This window comes from Cheilinus undulatus, linkage group 3 (genome assembly GCF_018320785.1).
Source record: "Cheilinus undulatus linkage group 3, ASM1832078v1, whole genome shotgun sequence".
NCBI lineage: Eukaryota > Metazoa > Chordata > Actinopteri > Labriformes > Labridae > Cheilinus > Cheilinus undulatus.
Window position 1 is genome coordinate 18,261,451 of NC_054867.1, and position 22,026 is coordinate 18,283,476.

General features: G+C 36.9%; 1 protein-coding gene across 3 annotated transcripts; it reads left to right on the plus strand.

The window, feature by feature from the left end:
* Positions 1-16,033: 16,033 nt before the first annotated feature.
* uba3 (ubiquitin-like modifier activating enzyme 3) lies at positions 16,034-21,966 on the plus strand. Of its 3 annotated transcripts, XM_041783088.1 has the most exons (18): positions 16,035-16,054; positions 16,176-16,214; positions 16,909-17,029; positions 17,129-17,209; positions 17,309-17,391; positions 18,361-18,441; positions 18,628-18,671; positions 18,937-19,001; positions 19,375-19,530; positions 19,640-19,742; positions 19,888-20,001; positions 20,297-20,350; positions 20,535-20,571; positions 20,667-20,748; positions 20,850-20,950; positions 21,065-21,128; positions 21,257-21,311; positions 21,437-21,966. In XM_041783088.1, the coding sequence occupies exons 1-18, from the start codon at positions 16,035-16,037 to the stop codon at positions 21,523-21,525; spliced, it is 1,389 nt and encodes a 462-aa protein (XP_041639022.1). In that variant the 3' UTR covers positions 21,526-21,966. The 3 variants fall into 3 exon arrangements, with proteins under 3 accessions (XP_041639023.1, XP_041639022.1, XP_041639021.1); XM_041783089.1 differs by lacking the exon at positions 16,176-16,214 and having other exon boundaries at positions 16,034-16,054; XM_041783087.1 differs by lacking the exon at positions 16,035-16,054 and having other exon boundaries at positions 16,147-16,214.
* Positions 21,967-22,026: the final 60 nt, after the last annotated feature.

Consider the following 22,026-nt stretch of genomic DNA (forward strand, 5'->3'; position numbering starts at 1 on the left):
AGATTAAAGTATGAGTCTTTTTAAAATTCTTCTAACATGCATAGGACAAGAGCTGTAAAAAGATCATGGATAGTGCTTTGCCCATCAGGACTAAAATAAGGAATAGCCTGTAGTTCCTCACAGAGCTTTGAAGATGAAACCCACATGCCCACATTTTCATTAAAACTATGCGATTGCTAGATTATAACTCAGAATTTGTCCTCAAACAGCCTATAACCTCAGTCAGACACAGTGCAGGTTAAGACTACAGTGGTAGTCATGCTGTTCTTTGGAAAAGCTGTAAATCCCCCCTCGATGAGGTATAATGAGTGAGTGCTGGACGGTGATCCATGTGGGCTTAATATAGCTGCCCCCACATCAACCCCGACATCTACACCCAGGATTTACTCTCTTTATTATCCCCACAGAGCATTTAATTTCCCCGGCATTTGTTTGGGTTAGTGAGACAAGCATATGGGTGTCAGGACTGGCAATCACTCAGGGTGATGCTGGGAGACAGTTGACATATGATGGAGTCTTCAATTCAGGTGAGGGGAGGAGAGAGTTAGGGGAGAGAGAGAGCGAGTAATCCTCTGTTTGGTGCGATGAGACCCAATCTGGCCTGGGGTTTGGAGAGCGACTGTGTTTAATATGGATGTGTGGGTGTCTGCGTTTCTGTGTCCTCAGTCATGTGATGCCATTACTTCAATAAGTGGCCCACAGGAGCTGATAAACACCGCTTGGCCTCCACCTTAATAAATAAGTTAGCAACCAAATTGTTTTTCATCAAGATCTCATTTTAGCCGTGCTCTAATGAATTTCTTATGCAGAGTTGGGGAGAACACTGAGCTCCATAGTGGCTGGATATTACTCTCAACCACACAAGGGGGATGCAGTATAATGTCATAAACAGCTAAAACTGTGATAGTCTGGTTCAGACATTACGATGGACTTTTTTATGGTTTGTCCTTTTTAAAAGTCTTTTTGTTTTTTTGCCGTGTAGTGAAATAAGCCAGCTTTAAAAGATATGGTGAAGTTTAATTGTTTAAATCCAGTACAAAATTTTACTTCTCAACTCTAAATTTCATCCTGCTCTTCAACTGTCAAAGCTATCACTATGACCTACAAAGGTAAACTAATGCTGTATAGGCAGTGTACAGTTATGATATTGCCTCATATGACACTGATCCATCTATATATCTAGTTTTATTTAAGGATAATTGATCAGTGACCACTTCAAACGTTAGGGATGTGAATCTTTGAGAGGCTCACAGTTTGACTTGATTTGAGTCTGATTTTGGGGTCGAGATTCAATTCACGATCAATTTAAGTTTCAAATCAATTTCTGATTTATTCCTACTTCTTTTAAGGAGTTAATTATCTGAAGATCTACAGTGTGCTGCTCCAAGAGAGTCTGGCAGTCCATTCATTTCTGACGGCCACTCTCAGGACAGTTTATCTGAGAAGGTGTATAACTTAGAAACACACGTAAAAGTTTCAAAATAAAACTGGATTCAACTTCCATTTAGGGTCAGGGTAAGGCTTACGGTAAGGGTTAAGATACCAAAAGTGAAGTCCAAAACCTGAATACCCAAACCTGGTACCACATTTTCTTATTTTCTTTTTTTTTTTTCTTTTTTTTTTATAAAGATGAATAAACGGTCTTCTTACAGGAAAAAGCTTGTCCACCATAGAAACAGTCCAACGGAGCAAGCGTAGCTTACAGAGCTCTGTTAGCTGCCAAAGCTACGGAGCTAATGGAGCTACATACCTAATGACACTACATAGCTAAAAGAGCTAAAGCTAAGCTCACAAAGCAGCAACATAAGCCATGTATGTAAACAGTGAACCGTGGTGAGTACTTCGGGCCAAGCTTCCTCCTACATGAGGACTGTGGAATAGCTGCTACAATGATATAAAACCCCCAGAGTAGTTCATCTCAGTGCAGTCTGCTGTTAGCTGATGTTACTGCCTTTATTGAAAGTTAACAGTCAGTTAAATGCTGTTTTTTGTACATTGTGAGGTAAATTTGCTAAATCTATCAGCCACAGTGGCCTATGGATCATTTAAAGTGTCATAACAAAGAGATTTGAGCCAGAAAACAGAGTTTGTCTCTGCTGTGGCACAAAGCCAGGCAGCTGCACTTTGATCATAAGGTCAACATAAGGTCAAGGAGCAGGCTAATAGTGTGCTTTCTAGGGCTGGGAACTTAATCACAAATTAAATTAAATCGCAATATATATATGGCATGCTGCAATTTGAAAATTGCAGAAGGTGCAATTTTTCTTTAACCTGAAATTTGTGACAAAATATCAGTTTAAAACCTTTTTTTGCAGCAGAAATGTTATTCATTACATATCATAATCATTCAACTGTCATTTTTTATGAAGTCAACAAAAAACCTACTTTCTTCATTTTTGCAGTTTTTTCTTACTGAATATGATAATTACATAAAAATGATCACTCCCTTCAATACAAGGATTTACATCATATTTGCAATACGAGTCAGAATAATAGATAATAATAGATATTTTCTTAAATTTGTTTAGCCCTTATTTAATCTAATACTGTGTTGGTTATAGTATTGAATGATTTATTGCTCGTTTTTTGGAAAATGCATAAGATAAGGAACTTCATAAATAATTGCATATCAAATTGCAATCGCAATATTGAGGAAAAAAAGCGCAATTAGATTATTTTCCCAAATCAGCCGTTGTACTTTCCATCCAGTCAAGTTGGAGCATTTTTCTTTAAATTTTAGAGGATAATATTTCTCATGAGTGGGCGGGACTTCAGCTCATTCAACAGACACGCCTCATTTTTCATGATTTTGAAGCTTAATTTTCTAAACTTAGAGATGTTTTATTTGACTGAAATCAGACCTGGGGGTTCATAACACAGTGGCCTATCATACAACAAACCTAAATACAGATTTTTTTGAATCAGTTTACAGGGTCTTTAAGCTATAATGCTTCATTCTCTATGAAATGAATGCTTTCTGCTTAAACCTTACAATATGTTTCTCATGCTGTTCAGATGAGAGAGTTGATGCTTTTCTAAAACATGCTGACTGAATGCTTGTTTTTAAGGATTACCTAGGTTTAACTGTGCTGACAAGCACACAGTTAAGATACTATTTGAACAATGCACTCTCTGTTAAGGCCCATACCAGGAATGAAACTGTATGTGTAAAAGTAACAGAAACTAATATTGTCCAATAACAAGTGCAAAGGGACCATCTCAGATTTTTTTGGTAACAGCTCCTAATTTCCCATCATGCCACCCTAAATTCAATACGGCATATAAGCTCATTTAAACTACATTTTTCTTGTCATGTTATTCATTTGAGTGAGAAATAATACAGGCATAAGTGTCTCCTCCACTCATAGATGTTAACAAGCAAACTGTCACAGCATAATGCCATTATGTTTGTTTAATGTGGTGATAAAATGGTGATAAAAATCATGGATTAAATTATGACTCTTCACAATGCAGGCACTGTAAAGTGTAAGAGTCAAGAAGAAAACATAAATGAATAATGCTATGATTCATTAATGTTCATGAGTAATTCTTTATCAGCTAACTGCCTCTGCAGTTATGATAATGCTGTGCCATTTTGTATAAAGAGAGAAGGAAAATGAATACAAATATTACTCTTCTCATTACAGTAATACAGTCAGTCTTAAGAAGCATTATGAGCACCGATAAAAGTGACTTATTTTTCTCCTAACAGAACATCTAAATCTCACAGAGCTGCTGAAAACTACAATATTACAAGGCTAAAACACGCATATCGCTGTAATGAAGTTGTTTTGACACAAGAACATGCTTTTTCTTCTCAGGTGTCACTTTCACAATGCAGATCTCACAGGCAATTTCCCTCTGAGGGCTGTGTTCTGCCAGGTGCAGTGCTGTTTATTACTTTAGACGGGGAGAGTGAAAGATTTCATGATACTTTATCACCTGAGACTGTTTCATCTAAATATTACATGGAAACATCAGAGAGAGCTGACTGAGAGGATGAAGAGTTGGTATCTGTAGTCCTATCAGTGGTTCAGAGCCCTCCAGTCTCTCCTCAGTCGTGCTCTTGGTGTGGAGGAAGGATATACCCCACTTCCTTCGGCTCCACCCTACCCCCTGCTCTGCAGAGGAAAGACGAGGATATAAAACGCAGGGATGAAGAACTCCCCAGAGGTTAAACCTGAGGGTGGGAACACCTCTGACAGCTTCTCTGTCATAAAGTACAGCTCTTTATATGGTGTGCCAGAGTCTGGGACTCCAAGTGCATTGAACTAGTGCGTTTACAAAACTGCTAAAAACTTTCCCAAAATGTTCAGAATTAAGCTGCTGAGGTGTAAATATGCAGATACATTTTCTCCCTGACTCTACCTGGAGTTTTTATTTTTGCCAGCACCCTTGTTATTTCCACGTGAAGTCAGATAGAGCCAATGTAAAAACGTAGTAGGAATTACATAAAATAAAATCACGTAAAGGTGGTTGCAGTATATGACTGATGTGTGACTGGTGCCATCTCTGTAATGAAGCTGCATCTTTCTGTATCCTGTCCAGGTGCAATCTTCTTTCTACATTAGTTTACACTCTTAACATCCACTTAAATGAGAGATTAATAAAAGCAACATGTCTGCACTATTTGTGTTACTTAATGTTCTGCCTCCTCAGACCCCAACCCCTGTACGTCAGGAATGTTGTAGGTGAAACTTGTTCTTAAATTTTCTAGAAATTTGCAGGAGTGTGTGTTTGAAAAAGGCTAAAGTTGAGAGAAAAGAAGTAAGTTTATATGATGGATCCAACTGGTGCAGGATTATTAACCCTTAGAAATCCACTGGCTGTTTTAACCATTTTGTTAATACTTTTTCTTGGAAAATTAAACTGCTCAGAAAATGTCAACCATGCTCAGGTTTTGAATCATTTTTTTTTTTTTACGGCAGAACCTCAGCTTTATGAAAACAAAACTTTCTTTTAACTTTAATTTATTTTTTTAGACAAAGGATCTTCAAAAAATAGAAAAATGGATTTGAAATATTTATTATGTAGCTCTTAGGGGTCCACGATCATGCCAGCGTGATTTTATCATGTACTACTTTTGTCACATGACAGCATGAAAACAAAGCCACATTTTGCATTGCCATCACTCTGTGTGGATAACCTTTAGGCTTTCTTTTTAGTTTTTTTTCAGTCAATAGGCCAAGTAAAAAAAATAATGTTACACATAGTGGACCATGCTGTATAGGACTGGCAATGGCAATATTTCATAGTTTCAGCATGTTGTTTCTTTTTAAAAATGAAAATATGTTTTTTTAAATAACAATTTCAAAAAATCATTTTCCATGTGGTGTTGTGTTTTTGAGGCCCCATATCTAAGACAGTTAAACTTAAAAAAATGTACAGTTCTTATTTTATAAAGTTGAGGTAGAACCGAAAAAGATTATACTGAACATGAGCATGGTATACATATTCTGAGTGGTTTATTTTGTCAAAAGAAAATGAACAGAATGGCGCAATAGCCAGTGGACCTCTAAGAGTTAAAAGACGTAAAATGTAAGACGTTTTGACGATAGCTAGTGAAACACATCCAGCTACCTAGCGAGCAGCTATGGGAACCACATTTGGACATATGCCTATTTAGGGGTGTAAAATGCAGTCTTTGTTAAAGCATAGGGCCATTTAATCTAGCAACCATACTAAGGCTATTTTCTTGAAAAATAATATAATATGTAGGATAATAGTGCTTTAAAGTGTAGCTAGAGGCTGCCACAGGCTTGTAAAAACAATCAGAGTTATCCAGAGATAAATCGGACTAATTTAAAGAAATTTTTAAGAAATAATGATCAATAATGATATATAATTTATATTGCTAAAGGGACCATGCACAATAATGAACAAAAATGTTGCATTGTGATGTACCAGAGATAGCTTAAAGCTAATCTACAGTCCCTAGGTAGGTATTTATTTTCACCATGAGCCTTATTTCTGCTTTAATCTACCAAGACATTCAGTATTTGTGATTTTTCTATGGTTCTCTGATGGAATAATAAGGAACAGTATATTGTATAAATAGTTAAATATACGTGATTTTCATCAGCTTTACAACAGTAAAACAGGTTTGTTATACTTTAATGGCTTAAATACTTTTTAAATTTTTATTGTGAGTGTCATCACTGCTAAAATTCATTTAGTTATAAGATAAAACTTGTGGTACCACTGTACTGCCCTGTTTGTACGTATAGTTACATTGTATTGTATTTCTTTTGTATATTGTAAAACTACAAGATCATAGTAAAAACAAAATGAGTCAGAACAAATCTCAGCATATACAAATAAATTCAGTAACCTATTAAAGTCACAAATAAGGTTCTTCATGAAAATACAGCTATTCAACAGTTAGCTTCTGCAGTTAGCATTAGCTAGCAGAGCACACATAAAACAGAGACACCAAAAATGTCCTTATAAGACATTTCTCCTTGCATCAAACGATTTAAACATAATTTAAACACAAAACTTATGGACAAATGGTCTCCAAGTCCAAAGCTTGGCAGAAAAACTGCAAGCAAAGCCAGACCTCGCTCTCTGTTCCTTTAACTGATTTACATCAACATGACTGAACATTAAACCTCACTGACAGTGTCCACTAGATGGCAGCAGAGAAACGTGAAGTTATGCAACATAATTTGTTTTCAATAGTTTTTAAACTTTGATTTATCATGTTAACTTTTTAACCCTTTTGGCATAACTTTTTTAGTAAAAACTGACTTTAAATACAACACAACCACTATTATTGATACAATATTCTGGACGCTAGTGTATTTTATTTTTTATGTAATATATCAGAGCAGACATCAGAGCACTAGTGGCAACCATTGGGGCATTTGTTCAGAGTGATCACTGATAGGTGAACTTATTTTTGTACCTCTGCTATAAGAAAACTTTAGTCATCAAATGCCTCTGGATAAAACATACAACAATATGTTTTTAGGAAAAGTGGAGAACCCTTTCCATCTGTTCCCTCTGACTGGGCCTGTATCCCGCTCAGATGGAAAATGGAAACCTTGAGGTGTCTTTTGTTTGTCTCTTCAGTTTGTTTCACTCCTGTGAGGAAATTCGTGGTGACTGCTGACAGGCTGGATGTTGTCCTCACAATAGACATTGTCTCCTTTTAACAAGACGATGGTTTTGGTGATGATGGCGGAACAGTAGGAATGGCAGGTCAGGAAGCGTGCTGAAGAGGACAGGAAATAGGAAGCGCGAGCAGGAATAAACCCTGTTGAAATAGCTGGAGGGAAATTTCCGTTTCACTGTCTTAAGATTCTCCTGCAAGAATTTCCTCCTCTGTCCTTGAAAGACACAAAGAGTGAGCCTGGAACAAAGAGTGAGGATCTGAAAGAAGGAATCAAATGTTCTGGTCTAAATGTTTACAGTGCAGTGATAACAGTTAAATGTGGTGTAGCATTTAACCATCCTGGACAATCTACAGGTACATCTCAAAAAATTAGAGTATCACGAAAAAGTTCAATATTTTTTGTCACTCATTTCAGAAAGTGAAACCCATATATTATATAGACTCATTACACATAGAGTGAAATATATTATTAAATAGATATTTCAAGCCTTTATTTCTTGAATTGTTGATGATTATGGCTTACAGAAAATGAAATCCAGAATTCAGTATCTCAGAAAATTAGAATATCATGAAAGAGTTAAATATTGAAAAGTCATGGTGTCACACCCCATCAGGTAATTAACTCAAAACACCTGCAAACCTGTTTACCAGAACTTGATGACATTTCTTCCTTAAAGCAGTGAGTTGTTTTCTTTTTTCAAAAATAACAAAAGTCATGTACTGACATGTCTATAGTTGCCATGGTTTGCGTTATTGCTCGGTAGCTGCACATGCACACCTCAGTCACGGCTAGGCCATGTGTTTTGTTGCTCCGATTGGCCTGTAAAGATGTGACAGACAGAACGTTCATCCAATCACACTCTGAGTTTTTTTCTAAAGCCTCTGCCCTTTCTCAAACGCTTAGTAATGAAAGTTTTCCAGATGGATGTGTGAAAAAAATCCATCTGGCATTTCAGGTTACTTTTTTTTATTGATATTACATAATATTATAATTTTCTGAGACACTGAATTTTGGTAAGCCATAATCATCAACATTTCAAGAAATAAAGGCTTAAAATGTTTCATTCTATAGGTAACTAGTCTATATAATATATGGGTTTCACTTTCTGAATTGAGTTACTTCGATTTTTTTAGATGTACCTGTATTTAAACGAGTCCCACGGGAAACCAGTAAGGCGGCCCTTTATAAGTATCAGATGACAGAATTGGTGTCTGTACTCAGGTTTTTGTTTTACTTAACCAGTTCACCAAGGTGAATGTGTTTACAAAACAAATATGGCAATACTGAAATTTTTACCATTAGATATTGCCTAAGTAACAGTGTGTAAATACATGTTTGCTGATGAAAAAAATAACAGAGCTTAACATACAACATAGACAATGTAGGAATAGAGAAAAAATGTGCAAAGGTTCTGAATAAATAGTAAATTCAGATGTGGCAAGATAAGGTAGGTAAAACATCACTTAAATGTGCAAACAATATTAGCTTTTCTTCAGTTCACATTAAGCAAATATTTAACACATAAAGAGTGTCATTCATGAAATGTACAGCTAAATAATCCTGATATAAGACCAGGTACAGGTGTAAAAGGAGAAAATGTATTCAAAATAGAACTAGAAAAACACTCGGAGAGTGCAGACCTCCGCCATTAGCCCTATCTCCCAATAGTACAGAATCCTTTAAAAAAATCCTGGATCCAGATCACTCCAGATCCAGATCTCTCCCAAAATTTAATCAGTTCTTCCTTATGCCATTCCTGACATCTCCTGAAAAATTCATGAAAATCTGTCCATGGCTTTTTGAGTTATGTTGCAAACAAACAAACTAACAAACAACCAGGTAGAGGTAACAACCAGCGACAGGTGTAATAGAGGAAAATAATCCCAATGTAAAACCAGCTACAGATGTAAAAGGGGTGAAAAATCCCGATATCAGACCAGGTACAGTTGTAAAAGGGGAAAACAATCCAAATATAAGACCAGCTATAGGTGTAAAAGGGGGAAATAATCTCGATATACAACCAGCTATAGGTGTAAAAGGAAAATAATCCCAAAATAAGACTAGCTACAGGTGTAAAAGAGGAAAATAACGAGTGTGACAAATTTTGTGAATGTGGACCATTCACAAAAAGACCCTGAAAAGACCCTGAATTCGGAGTCATGCAGAATATGGAGGGTTTTTTTCCTCAGTCATGACTGAGTTTTTTTTTTTTGTCAGATTCCTGACTTTAAATCAGAGGAGAGCTCTGAGGAGCCTTCTTGGATCTCCATAGCTGGGTGTAGGCTGTGATGACAGACTGCACATGTGTCACACTTTTGAGGGCATTTTTCAGAATTGTGAGCTTTCTTTTGCAGGATCTGGACGAAAAAAACCCCCCACTGAATTCTGAGGTTGAGGAGAAAACTCAACATCTAAATTCAGTATATTCTGAATTTTCTATGCATTTCTAATTTATTTTTTCAATATTGTTTATTCGTTTTTGTCAGGGCTTAAAACTGATTTAAAAAAGATCATAAAAAATACAGTTTGGTGAAAGTTATGTCAACATGAAAGTGAAATAAAATGGTACTTTCAAATTTATAATGGGTAGATCTACCACAGTGTTGTAGGTTAAACTCTAAGACATCAATGAAGTGGCTGCATTTTTATCCTGACCTCTGAGGTTCATCAAAGTCCCCACCTGCTCAACTGTCTTTGGATCCTTAGGGTTTTTTTTTCCCATCTTTGGGACATCTCACAGGTTCCAAACAATGCGGAAAAAAACAAACTATGTTCAGCAAGATTACTGCAGGTCCTCCACCCCTGCAGGCAGGAAGCTCAGAGCACAAATCGTCTGTGGGGCTCTGCCCATCAGAAACAGGAAGAACAAAGTGCAAACCAGCATTGACACCACACCCCACACACAAGGAAGATGGATTGTGTTCCTGAACACCTTTGTGATGTTGCAGCAACCTCATGTAAGATCCATGTATGGCTGCCCAGAAGGGGGTATAAAGGGGAGAGCTTTCTGGGGCCTAGCCAAAAAGCGGGCCCATGGAGGTCAGCAAAATCATGGTACATAAGGAAGTCAAGTTGTGATGAGCACATTTTACCTGCTTTCTTAATGATAAACACAAAGCAACAAAAATGAATTTCATTTATTAATATAGCCTTTTTTTAAGCCGTAAACTCCTTTTCTTTGAAAAGAATTATCTTTTTATCTGTGATGTTAACAATGTAGACAGGCACACAGAACTAAACAGTTAAGAAAGTGGTGTCAGATGTCAGGACGCCAGGAAATAGAGTGGAATTAGTGGAAAAGTAGAATAAAACAGACAAAACTTGTACAGAAAATAATTACATAATCATGAAAAGTGGCAAAAAAGTGCCCAAAAATTTAAAAACTGGCAAATGAGGAGGGCAAATATGACAAAATATGAGTGAAAGCAGAACAATTGGTTGAAAGTGGCAAAAAGAGGGACAATTTGGCAAAAAGTGGTTAAAATGTGTTAAAAGAGCCAAAAATGAGTACCAGGTATGGTCAAAAAGAGGCAAAAATGGGTGTAAATTGGCTAAATGGTGCTATAACAGTGGAAATTAAGAGCAAAAAACAGTACAAATGGGCAAAAAGTGGCAAAAATGAGCAGAAAATGGTTTAATACGCATTAATGGGTAAACAGCAGCAAAAATTGGTTAAAAGTGGCAAAAATGAGCAAAAAGTGCAAAAACGTAATGGCAGGCATAGTCAATATGATTGAAAATGGGTGTAAAACAGTGTCAAAACAGTGCCATAAAAGTGGAAATAAAGGGGGGGACCCAGCATAAATGGGCAGAAAGTGTCAAAATTAGTTTAAGTGGCAAAATGAGTTGAAAAGGGGATCAAAATGGATAAAAAAGTGACAAAATGGGTAAATGGCAAAAAGGTTTGGCAAACATTGGCAGAGCATGATGAGCAAACATGGGTGAAAAGAGGCAAAAATGGGATAAAACTGGGAAAAAAAGAGGCAAAAATGGGAGTAAATTGTCAAAGAATGGTGGCATTAAAGGGGGAAAACCAGCATAAATGGGTGAAAAGTGTCAAACATGGGTTAAAGTGGCAAAAAGAAGTAACAAAAATGGGCAGGAAATGTGTTGAAAAAAGTATTGCACCAATAACATCATTCTAACATCCAAACCCAGAAATAGTTTGACATTTCTCAGGTCCAAAATGAGGACACTAGATCTACTGATTCAACAAACATGCATCGATATAGAACTTCACTCTGGGACATCAAAAGTGGCCATGACAGAAGGAAAACAGCATCTGTTGCAGTGGCCATGTTGTCAGCCCATTTTAAGGTTTTATTTTGACTTAATATTCTAGATTGAAATACCAAAGAGACCACAAATAAATAAAAAGCTGTAGCCTTGAACAACCAAAGATGTCATAGGTGCATTTTCACAGCAAATGAAATCTATTTCTAGAGCTTCAAAATGAATACACACCAGGCAATTTCACTTAAAGGTAAACACATCCATCATTTATTTTGAACAATTCAATAAATACCCTAAATGAAACACATATCTTGCTTATATTTCCTGCTTTAATACAAAAACAGACCAGGGAGGTGCCTCTTTTCCTGGCAATCTCTTCAAACAGGCTTGAGCATCAATTGGATGCACAAGTTGACAGTATAATGTAATCATATGGAGATAACACAACACACACACTGAAACACACTGGGATCATATAGCAAGACAGCACTGTTTTTGTGTATATAAAGAGTCTAATTACATTGTGAGCCATGGCAATAAATCACCAGTCTTAATCAAAGCAATACAACAGAGAGAGTCATCAATCACTTCTTACAGCACAACACAACATGAGCCCGTAGTCTCCTTGTCTTCTGGTTGGCAGCTCTTCTTCTGGCCTAAAACGGGACACATCACTGTGACACATTATCATTAGCACAATCAACACCACTTTGGATGTCCTGACGGGGAGCCATCAAGTGGCAAATGGATATGGAGATGTATGAGGCCATAAAGATGACAAAGCCTGATTCTCATGCTAGTGCAGGAAGAGGATATGTGCAGAGAAAAACAACATTTTCTTCTGTTTTCTGCTGAAGAGGACACTAAATATCAGCTGTGGGTCTGCCACATACCTGCCTGCTATGATCAAGTATTTCAAGCAAGGGGCTTTTCAACTCTTCAATCTTTGCGTAGACACCTTAACTGTGGTTGTCTGTGATGGATGGTGGAGAGCCGGGTCATCTCAAAGGCACCGTGGTGACATTGAGGTAGCTGCTTCAGGTGGAGAAATGACAGATGGCATTTCAATGGAATCTATAAAAATGTGTCAACAGTGGAAGATGTTTTGACTTCTCGTCCTCTGCTGCCCTACTTTTGATCCAGAATGCTTTCAGCAAGACTTTGCTTTAACCCTCAGGCATCACTAGGGACATTTTTGTCCGTTTGGGCAGATTTTTTGTCTTTATTTGCTCACCGTTTGGCTGTGTTAGTCCATATGGTCTAATTTTTTGTAACAAGGCATCTTTCTTGGCAAATTTTCAAATTCAAATTTCAATTGCTCTAATAGGTCAGGGGGACACTGTGAAAGAAATTTACCACCCTTTAAAGCCATTAAGGACAAAAATGTCCACTTCCAAAAAAACTGCTTAACACTATCTTAAAATAGCCTAATAAGCTCAATAACACAAGCACAAAAACTAATGTAATGATAGGCTTTTCATGCATAGGCCTATAATGGGAAATGTCTGCTTTTAGTGATGAACATTAAAAATGACAAATTTTACTGTGTTTCTCAACAATGAAAACATATCATTACAGAATGCATAATTGTATCATACAATGGCAATGAGATCAAAAAATGTGGTTTGAATGGGAGTCAATGGGAGGTTTATGTCTAAAAGTGACTCAAAACATTCATAAATTTTAAATGGGATGCTACACAAAAACTCATAATGCATCAAAGTCATTGTTTTGGCTAATGTTGGATATACCCAGGACTGACTTAAAAAAAAACACCCCCCACCCCCACACATTAGTTTTCTGGAAAATAATTAATGTTATGTGGTAGTGACTTTAATTAATCAAACTGGCATTTAAAGGGTTAAAATCCTCAAAATGATTGAATGTTTGGTAGTTTTGAGTACAGCTGAAGTTGTTTAAGAGATTTATGACAAAAAAAGCAGAAAAATATTATTCTGTTAAGTTTTTATAGCAGTTTTTTTGGAAGTGGACATTTTTAACCTTAATGGCTTTAAAGGGTGGTAAATTAAAGTGATGCCTGAGGGTTAAAGACCTCTAAAATGAAGCAGGAGGTAGCACCAATAGATGAAGGAATGCTTGAAATTATACCTATATAAGTGTCATTGTGCAAAAATCCCATGGCAGTGGTCCTAATTCCAAATATTACCTATTTCTAGATGTCTTGAGGGCTACCACCTTTCATATTTGATGAGATTCAACCCTTTCCACTGCTGTTTAACATGAGAGAGGTGAAATGAAAGACGGCGAGACGGACAGAACAAATAGAAAGAGGGAGAGATAGAGAGAGGGAGGGAGAGCGGAGGGACGGGATGGCAGGCAGTCAGCTATGAAGGACATGGCCGCAGCAATTACTTTAAGTTATCAGTTTTCAGAGGCTGTCATTTGGAACATCTCATTAAAAATCATCTTGATGCTCCATCAAACTATTCAGATCACCGCAACCAAAAAACAGTCCAGCCATGTACCCACTGTCTCCCCCTCATACACCCATATTCAACAAAATAACAATTTCAGGGTGTCACATTATCAGTGAATACTCACTGATGGCAGATCTTTGGTGACCTCTGCAAAAGGTATCTCCACCACATTTCCTTTAATATAAGAGGCGTGTCAGACAGGTGGATTAATTATGTTCATATGCCCATAGGCATGTCTCTTAAAATGCAAAGAAGCCCAGCCTGGGTTTATTAATCATCCTATAATGAGAGATTAAACATCAAGATTCATTAGTACAATGTGGACACAGTAAATCAGATACCTTAGGGAGGCGTCCTAACTAGTAAAGTCGTTAAACTTAATTACATGATCTCAGTTTTATGTCTTATTCATGCTAAGTGCCTCACATAACGGTTCACCATGAAGTAGCTCAAAGTCATAAATCTGTGATGTAATTTTTAAAGGTGTCAGAGCAGTTGTTCTTTGCTGATTTTTATCACAATAGTCATGAAACAGAGAAATGCTGTAAATAATGTTGCAGATAGATTTATTGAACTAGCTACATTTTATCTAGGCTAAAAAAAAAGAGATCAGTTTCTGCTCTTGAAGAGGTTTGTTTCACATAAATAGGCAATTTCCCTCTTCCTGTCTCTCTTTGACTGTTAACTGGTTTTATAGACTATTGCTTAAGTTTTAGGGCTGAACCATACAGAGCAGAGCAATTATCAGGTAATTACTACTGGAGTCTATTTAACTCTCTTTGCTATTGTTAAATATCCTGCTCCAGTGTATCACATTGTTTTGGGGGGATCAAACTAATGCTGCTTGTAAAAGTGCCAAAACTGTGGCAACTCTGCTGAGTAGACTCTTTGACCATTTTAATGTTGAAGAAGAATGAAAAAACACAACAAACAACGGGTATGTTAAGTAGGAGCCGCTGTCTATGTTGCCCAATCCGACATTAAAGGAAAAATGCTGCCCCATTCTGGATGATGTGTGCACTTGCAGTATCCTAAGTGGACGACTACTGGTGCTGCATTCAAAACAAGACATTTGCAATAAAGGAGCTACACAGCTATATATCATTTATCTTACATGCCTTTTTTTTAAATCTTACTCAGTCTCTATATAAAAGACTTTTCAGCTCTTTTATTATAGAATAAAGGTATATTTACTTATAAAACTACCTAAGCATGGGCGTTTTTAACTGTTCTCATCCAAAAAAATTCAGAATTCCTACTGCTAACGTCGACCATTGAAGGCAGCGGTGATGGGAATTTTAGGTCCTTTTAATGATCCGGTCATTTGGCTCAGCTCAGCAAGAAGAGTCGGCTCTTTCAGCTCTCAAACGGCTCGTCATTTGGGTACCAGTTAGGCTTCATTTGACTTGCAAAATTTAGCAATGTCATGACATATTTTTACTATTTGTGCTAGTATTTTACTCCAATAATGTTTATTTTTCTATTTTGTCAAATTAATGATAATATTAAGTAAATATTCTGGAAAATATACTGGTTCCCTTAAGTAAAATCCGCTAACTGGCTGGGCTGTATACCTGATATATTACCAATAATGTTACACCATCAAGCACGAGTCCCTAATGCAATGTGAAAAAAAAACAAAAACAAACCTATCCCAAAAATCAATGACACATAGACGTATACAAAATATTAGGCAGGACGATGTTTGTTTTTTTTCCGGATATACCCATATTTACAGAGTTACTTATGTCGATACCAAATCACTACCGGTATATAAATATGTTTTTCAGAACTAAAACCTTAGTACTTTGAACACACTTTAAGGTTTGAGGATGAACAAAGAAACAAACAGTAGTTCTTAAACACAATTCAATGTTTAAAAAAATGAGGATAGCTAGATAGAAAAAGACCTGAACTTACATAGGTCTGTTGGTCCAGTCTAAAACTCCACTAATTGATTAGTAAATTCACAGGGTAATTCTAATATTCACAGCCAAAATATCAGATGTAAATATTAGCAGAAATTTTGATATCTGTTGGTACCTATATTTGCCCTTGTAAGCTATATCAAGCCAATAATATCGTGCATCCATTCACATATACATACATTTTTTGAAAAATTATAATAATGATATAAAACGGTTTTCAAACAGACTCCAGGTCTTATCGTTCACATAAGAGTCGACTCTAAGAACCGACTCGTTCACGAACGTAACATCTCTAGAAGACAGATTTGTAACTAAACATGGCGGACGTGGATGAGCCGTAAGTAGCAGCTAAAGGAACAAGCAAGAAACAGTCATTAACAGCCCGATAGATACTTTCAAATCTCATTAACCTAAGAAAGAACAGCATGAATGAACCTTCTTTTATTCTCTCTTTTTAGGGAGAAGAAAAGAAGGAGAGTAGTGGAGCTGACTCAGAAGTTAGTGATGAATTGCTAGAAGTGGCGGAAGGTTTGAGGTTACTTGTCAGGAGGAAGGTTAAGGTTAGCTAGCTAAACAAGCTAACCAAACTGTGTTTGCTAACAGTACACTTAAGTTTATAAAGAACGTATATCCTGCTTGTTGTACGTGAGTAGCTAACACGTATATGCAGCGAAAATTTTATGGTTTTATTGTCCTCTGCACAAAGATAGAGGTATTTAAGTTACCTTCTAACAGTTGACATGCTAGCTGTTTGTCCAGCCCAACTACCGGGAACTGTCCAGGCAAGAGTAATGCTAGAGAGTCAGTAACGCCCACCTATCAAAAAATATGCAGTTTAACAATATTTGTGAAGTTTTATTTCACATCGTAGCGTAGCACAAGCTCGAGCAGATGCAGATACATCAAAGTATAGAGTAGGGCAAACATTTAAACACATGTACAGTGCTCCTGTAATTTCGTAGACCTTTAAGTTATTGCATGACCCTGTTTAAACTGTATATGTCACCATTACATTGTAACATTAAATCACGATGGCAATAATGGTGGATTTTTTTTGCATGATTTAATGGACGTACAGTGTTTGTATTATATGAAGTAGATTTGTTGTTTGCATGACATCTGCGTCTAAAACATTTAAGAGGTCATAGAGGCTACTGATTACATACTTAATATACATATTATCTTCTCCAGGATGGTGGTTGATGGATGTAGTGGGCGAACCTGTGAGTGGGATGGCCGATGGAATCACATCAAAAAGTTTCTGGAAAGGTCGGGTCCATTCATGCATCCTGACTTTGAACCCAGCACAGAGGTGACAGTGGCAGGAAATAGAATGATATGAGCCTTTATTTGTCATTTGACCTGTCTTCTTTTTTAATCTTATGTGTTTCTTTATTACCTCTCTCCACAGTCACTGCAGTTTATGTTGGAAACCTGCAGAATCCTGGTTATTGGTGCAGGTGGTCTTGGATGTGAGCTGCTAAAAGACTTGGTATGACAAGCTACTGTATGATCACTACATTTTTATCAATATTTGGAATGTGTCATCTGTGATAACTGATCTTTTTTTCCTTTACATTTTCTGGCGCAGGCTTTATCGGGCTTTCGAAACATTCATGTTGTGGACATGGATACAATTGATGTTTCCAACCTCAATCGTCAGTTCCTCTTCAGGTCAGTGTAATAAAGTGATAAACCCTTTGTACAAGGTATGGCTGTTAAATGATAAGGCTGCACTTCAGGGGATAAAACCACATGGTTCACAGTCACATTGCACGTTATTTATTAAAGGTTGGGTATTTGCACACAACTGCTGTAAGTTTTGAATAAATGATGTCTTTAGTTCACTGCTACCTATGGATTGAAGTGCACATGTTTTTGCTAAAGTCATCAGAAAATGATTAGCTCAAAAGCTGAGGAACATATGAACAAAACAGCAGGTGAATTGTTTGGGGAACACTGAATGTCATGTGCACGTTTGAATGGCACAAGAGATTTTTTGAAGGCAGAGAGGATGTTCAAGACCCTGAATGTTCTGAGCACCCATGCACATCAAAAACGCATGAAAACATTAAATAAATTGAACAAATTGTTCAAAATTATCGATGAAGGGTTAGGAGGACGTTTCAGAAGGGTGAACCGTGAATCAACACTGTTACAAACCGGTACTAGAAAAACTGAGAGAAAAAGTCAGAAAAAAAGAGACCACAGTTGTGGAAAAATTGTTTCATTCTTTATCATGACAATGTGTCAGCCCACACTGCTCTCTTGGTAAAGCAGTTTCTGGCCCAAAACATATCACCCTCCCTATTCATCTGACTTCCATTTTCCTAAGATCAAATCTGAAACAGACTTTGAGTCTGTGTCATAGGTTAAGTATAGAATGAAAGAGGTTCTGAGACAACTGTCCAAAGAAGATCTACTGCACTGCTGTGATCAGTGGGAGACCTGAATGCAGCGGTGTGTTGATGTAGAAGGGGAGTATATTGAAGGAGAAGGACACTGATGATATTCAGTAAAACTGTATTATAGCATTAGTATTGTTTTTGATAGCCATACCTTGTAAATTTGAAACCTGTTTGATAAGTGCAAAGTTTGATGGAAGTAGATATGTTCTGTTAATGCGAGTATACTTTCCAACAGGCCAAAAGATGTAGGCCGGCCCAAGGCAGACGTTGCAGCTGATTTTATCAACAGTCGCATACCTGGATGCTGTGTAGTCCCGTATCCTTTTGATGCAGAAAATTCACATAGTGTGGTTTCATGTTAAAAAATGAAAATCTAGAATGACTGAGAAATGTTGAAATCTATTATTTGCTATTTTAGGAAGCATGGAATGGTCACATACAGGTTATAAAAAGACAAGAGCAATCCATCTAAACATGAACTTCACCTTAACGCTGTGCACAGTTATTTTAAGAAAATTCAGGACTTGGATGAAACTTTCTACAGACGTAAGTATGATTTTTGACAATTACCACTGCCTTTATGTCTCTTAGGGGTCTAAGGATTTAGTCATGTTAACGTCCCCTCTCATGCACGATGTGGTACTTCTCACTATAACCAAACTTAAAACTGTGCATTAACAAGAGTTTTAAATTGATTTAGTGTTCAGTTTTGCAACTATGTATGATTTAAATCAAGTTTTTTTCAGGAATTAGATCTCTTCAAATTCCCTCTACTTGGACTGAATTAATCCATCTTTCTGTTGCCCCCCAGAATTCCACATAATCGTCTGTGGACTGGACTCCATAGTTGCCAGAAGGTGGATGAATGGCATGCTGGTAAGTTTTCTTTGTTATAACCTTTGTCAGTCCTTTTTGCTAACCATGTGATCTATGAGCGACCCAGCTGAAGATATTTTGTAAAAAGGGTTGGCATATTAAGCTGGAGCTTCAGCCTACACCTTTTAGATTAATTTAATCCCTTATTTTTATGTTTGTGTTGAAGGTAAAACTTCCATGTTTGTTGTTGGGAGTGTTTTTTCTTTATTTGCAAATTGAAATAAACTGACTCTAATATCAGTCTAATACTGTCTCTTTTCATTACATTGTCAGTGCATGATGCTTGCACCAAATAGTGGTGAAGTTGCAAAGTGTTGTAGGGAAAGGAACATGTTCATGTAATCAAATGCAATTGCCTTGTCTTTCTACTCAGCTGTCTCTGCTCGTGTATGAAGACGGTGTCTTAGACCCAAGTTCCATTATACCTCTGATTGATGGTGGGACAGAGGGGTTTAAAGGCAATGCCAGAGTCATTCTCCCTGGCATGTCTGCCTGCATTGACTGTACACTTGAGCTTTACCCTCCTCAGGTGAGGAAACAGTTTTTTAGATCTTAAAAGGATGTTTAAAATCAAATCTGGGTGATATTAAAGAAGCAGATTTAATATGTTGATTCTAAAGATATGCTTCCCTCTGTAGGTAAACTTTCCCATGTGCACAATAGCCTCCATGCCTCGTTTGCCAGAACACTGCATTGAATACGTTCGGATTCTGCTTTGGCCCAAAGAGAAACCATTTGGGGGTATGACATCACATTGAAGTTGCATTTTTTTTAGTGTCTACAATGATCTCTAAAAATGACTTGCGGTTCACTAAAACCCTTTCTGGTCTTAAATCCTTAAAAGTGAACTTAAATTCTTATATTTGTGTTTATTTATGTGGACTAGATGGTGTGGTCCTGGATGGGGATGACCCTGAACACATCCAGTGGGTGTACCAGAGGTCTCTGGAGAGGGCAGCAGAGTTCAACATAATAGGAGTCACATACAGACTTACACAGGGTGAGCACATTGAGCACATATCTGTCAGCAGCTGATCACAACTTCTTTATTTGAGCTCCTCTTACAGGTGAACCTAAGTACACAAGACCTAATGAACTTGCTATGCAAATGATTGTTTTTGAAGTTTGGTATCCTAGACTGTGACCTACATTTATTTTTGTGCTACTAAATTGTCTCATGACTACATATTGTACTGATTGCCCTGTTTAGTAAACCGATAAAGATTTTATTTTAATTTTCCATTTGAGTAAGTCATCAATACCTAGATTTCTTGAGCCTTACTTGTGTTTTGCAGGTGTTGTTAAGAGAATAATTCCTGCTGTTGCTTCTACAAATGCTGTCATAGCTGGTAAGTGGCTGAAACCTTACAATAAAAATCATGGAAAGATGTGATCTAATTCCTTTTATGAAAAGAAATAGCAAACCCTGCCATAAAAGTGTTAAATATTTACAAACCGTACTGAGCATATTGACTTTGCGTAAACAGACAAGTCTACCCGGACATAACTTTTTTGTGTGTTTATTTGACCCAGCTGCTTGTGCCACGGAGGTTTTTAAAATAGCATCAAGGTGAGTGTAAATGTGCTACTATTCAGCTTTACACATCTCTGTATAGACATGTGCCTCTCACTGTTTCCTCATGAAATTAACTTTTGCTTTTGCAGTGCCTACATACCTCTAAATAACTACATGGTATTCAATGATGTTGATGGCCTGTACATATACACTTTTGAAGCAGAACGAAAGGTTTGTCCGGAGTTGTTTTTTTCCAGCATGTGATAGCTTCTTCAATAAAGTTGCCTTTTAGAATTAAATATGTTTTTTTTTTTTTTGTTCCTTTGATGCAGGAAAATTGTTCCGCCTGCAGTCAAGTCCCCATGGACTTGAACTTTTCTCCATCTTCCAAACTCCAAGAGGTCTTGGACTACTTGACTGAGAGTGCCTCCCTGTATGTTTGCCTTCCTTATCAAGATCTGTTGCCAATAATTCCCACCCTTTTCATGATAACAGTTGTATTTGCTTTGCACACTGTCTTCAACAACATGTGTAATTCATCTTTCAGACAAATGAAATCACCTGCTATAACTGCAACAGTGGAAGGAAAAAACAAAACATTATACTTACAGGTAATAAGCTTCAAGGGTTACACTGTTTTGAGCTGTAACTTCATGGTATAGTATTCTCTTGTTAAAATAAGACAATCATGCAAGCTAACTAGCTGAAGCTAACTTTCAGTTTGTATTTTATGTTTCAGTCCGTTGCTTCAATTGAGCAGAGAACGCGGCCAAATCTGTCCAAAACCCTAAAAGGTGAGGTGCTTTCTTTTTTATGTTTGCCAAGAATGACAGTGCCCTTACTCAGAATTTGTTACATGAAAACACTGTTGTGAATATGTGCACTCATTTATTATGATTCATGTACGTGTTTTTTCCAGAGCTGGGCCTGGCAGACAGACAAGAGCTGGCTGTTGCTGATGTCACCACACCTCAGACTATGTTATTCAGACTCTGCTTCACCTCCTAGGAACATCTCAAGCACTCCCACAACTGGTTGATGTCCCCCTTGTTTCTTGGCCAACTGTCACCTGATTCAGGATATTTAAATGGCAACTAATAAAGTTTACAGTGTACTGGTTCACAGTGTAAATGACTGTAGCTGATCTGGATTACATGCAAGTTTGTATTTTGCACTGAAAAGCTAAATCATAGTTCATAACATGATATGATTTGATGATGCATTGTCTGCCAATGATACAGATTTCTGTATAAATGGTTTATGTGCACTACAATTTGAGGTGTGCTCTGTTTAAACAAAGAAACAAGCATTAACAACTTGAAAAAAATTCTGTACTTTTTTTGGTATTGGATTTCTTGATTATTTATTTATTCTGAATTTTATAGTGTAAGTAACCACTGAAGTGGCACTTGACATTGATAATGACATGAACTGGAATAAAATGTTTTATAATAATCTGTATGTGTTCTTTATGCTTCAATATGTTTTTATCGGTATAAAGTTAATATC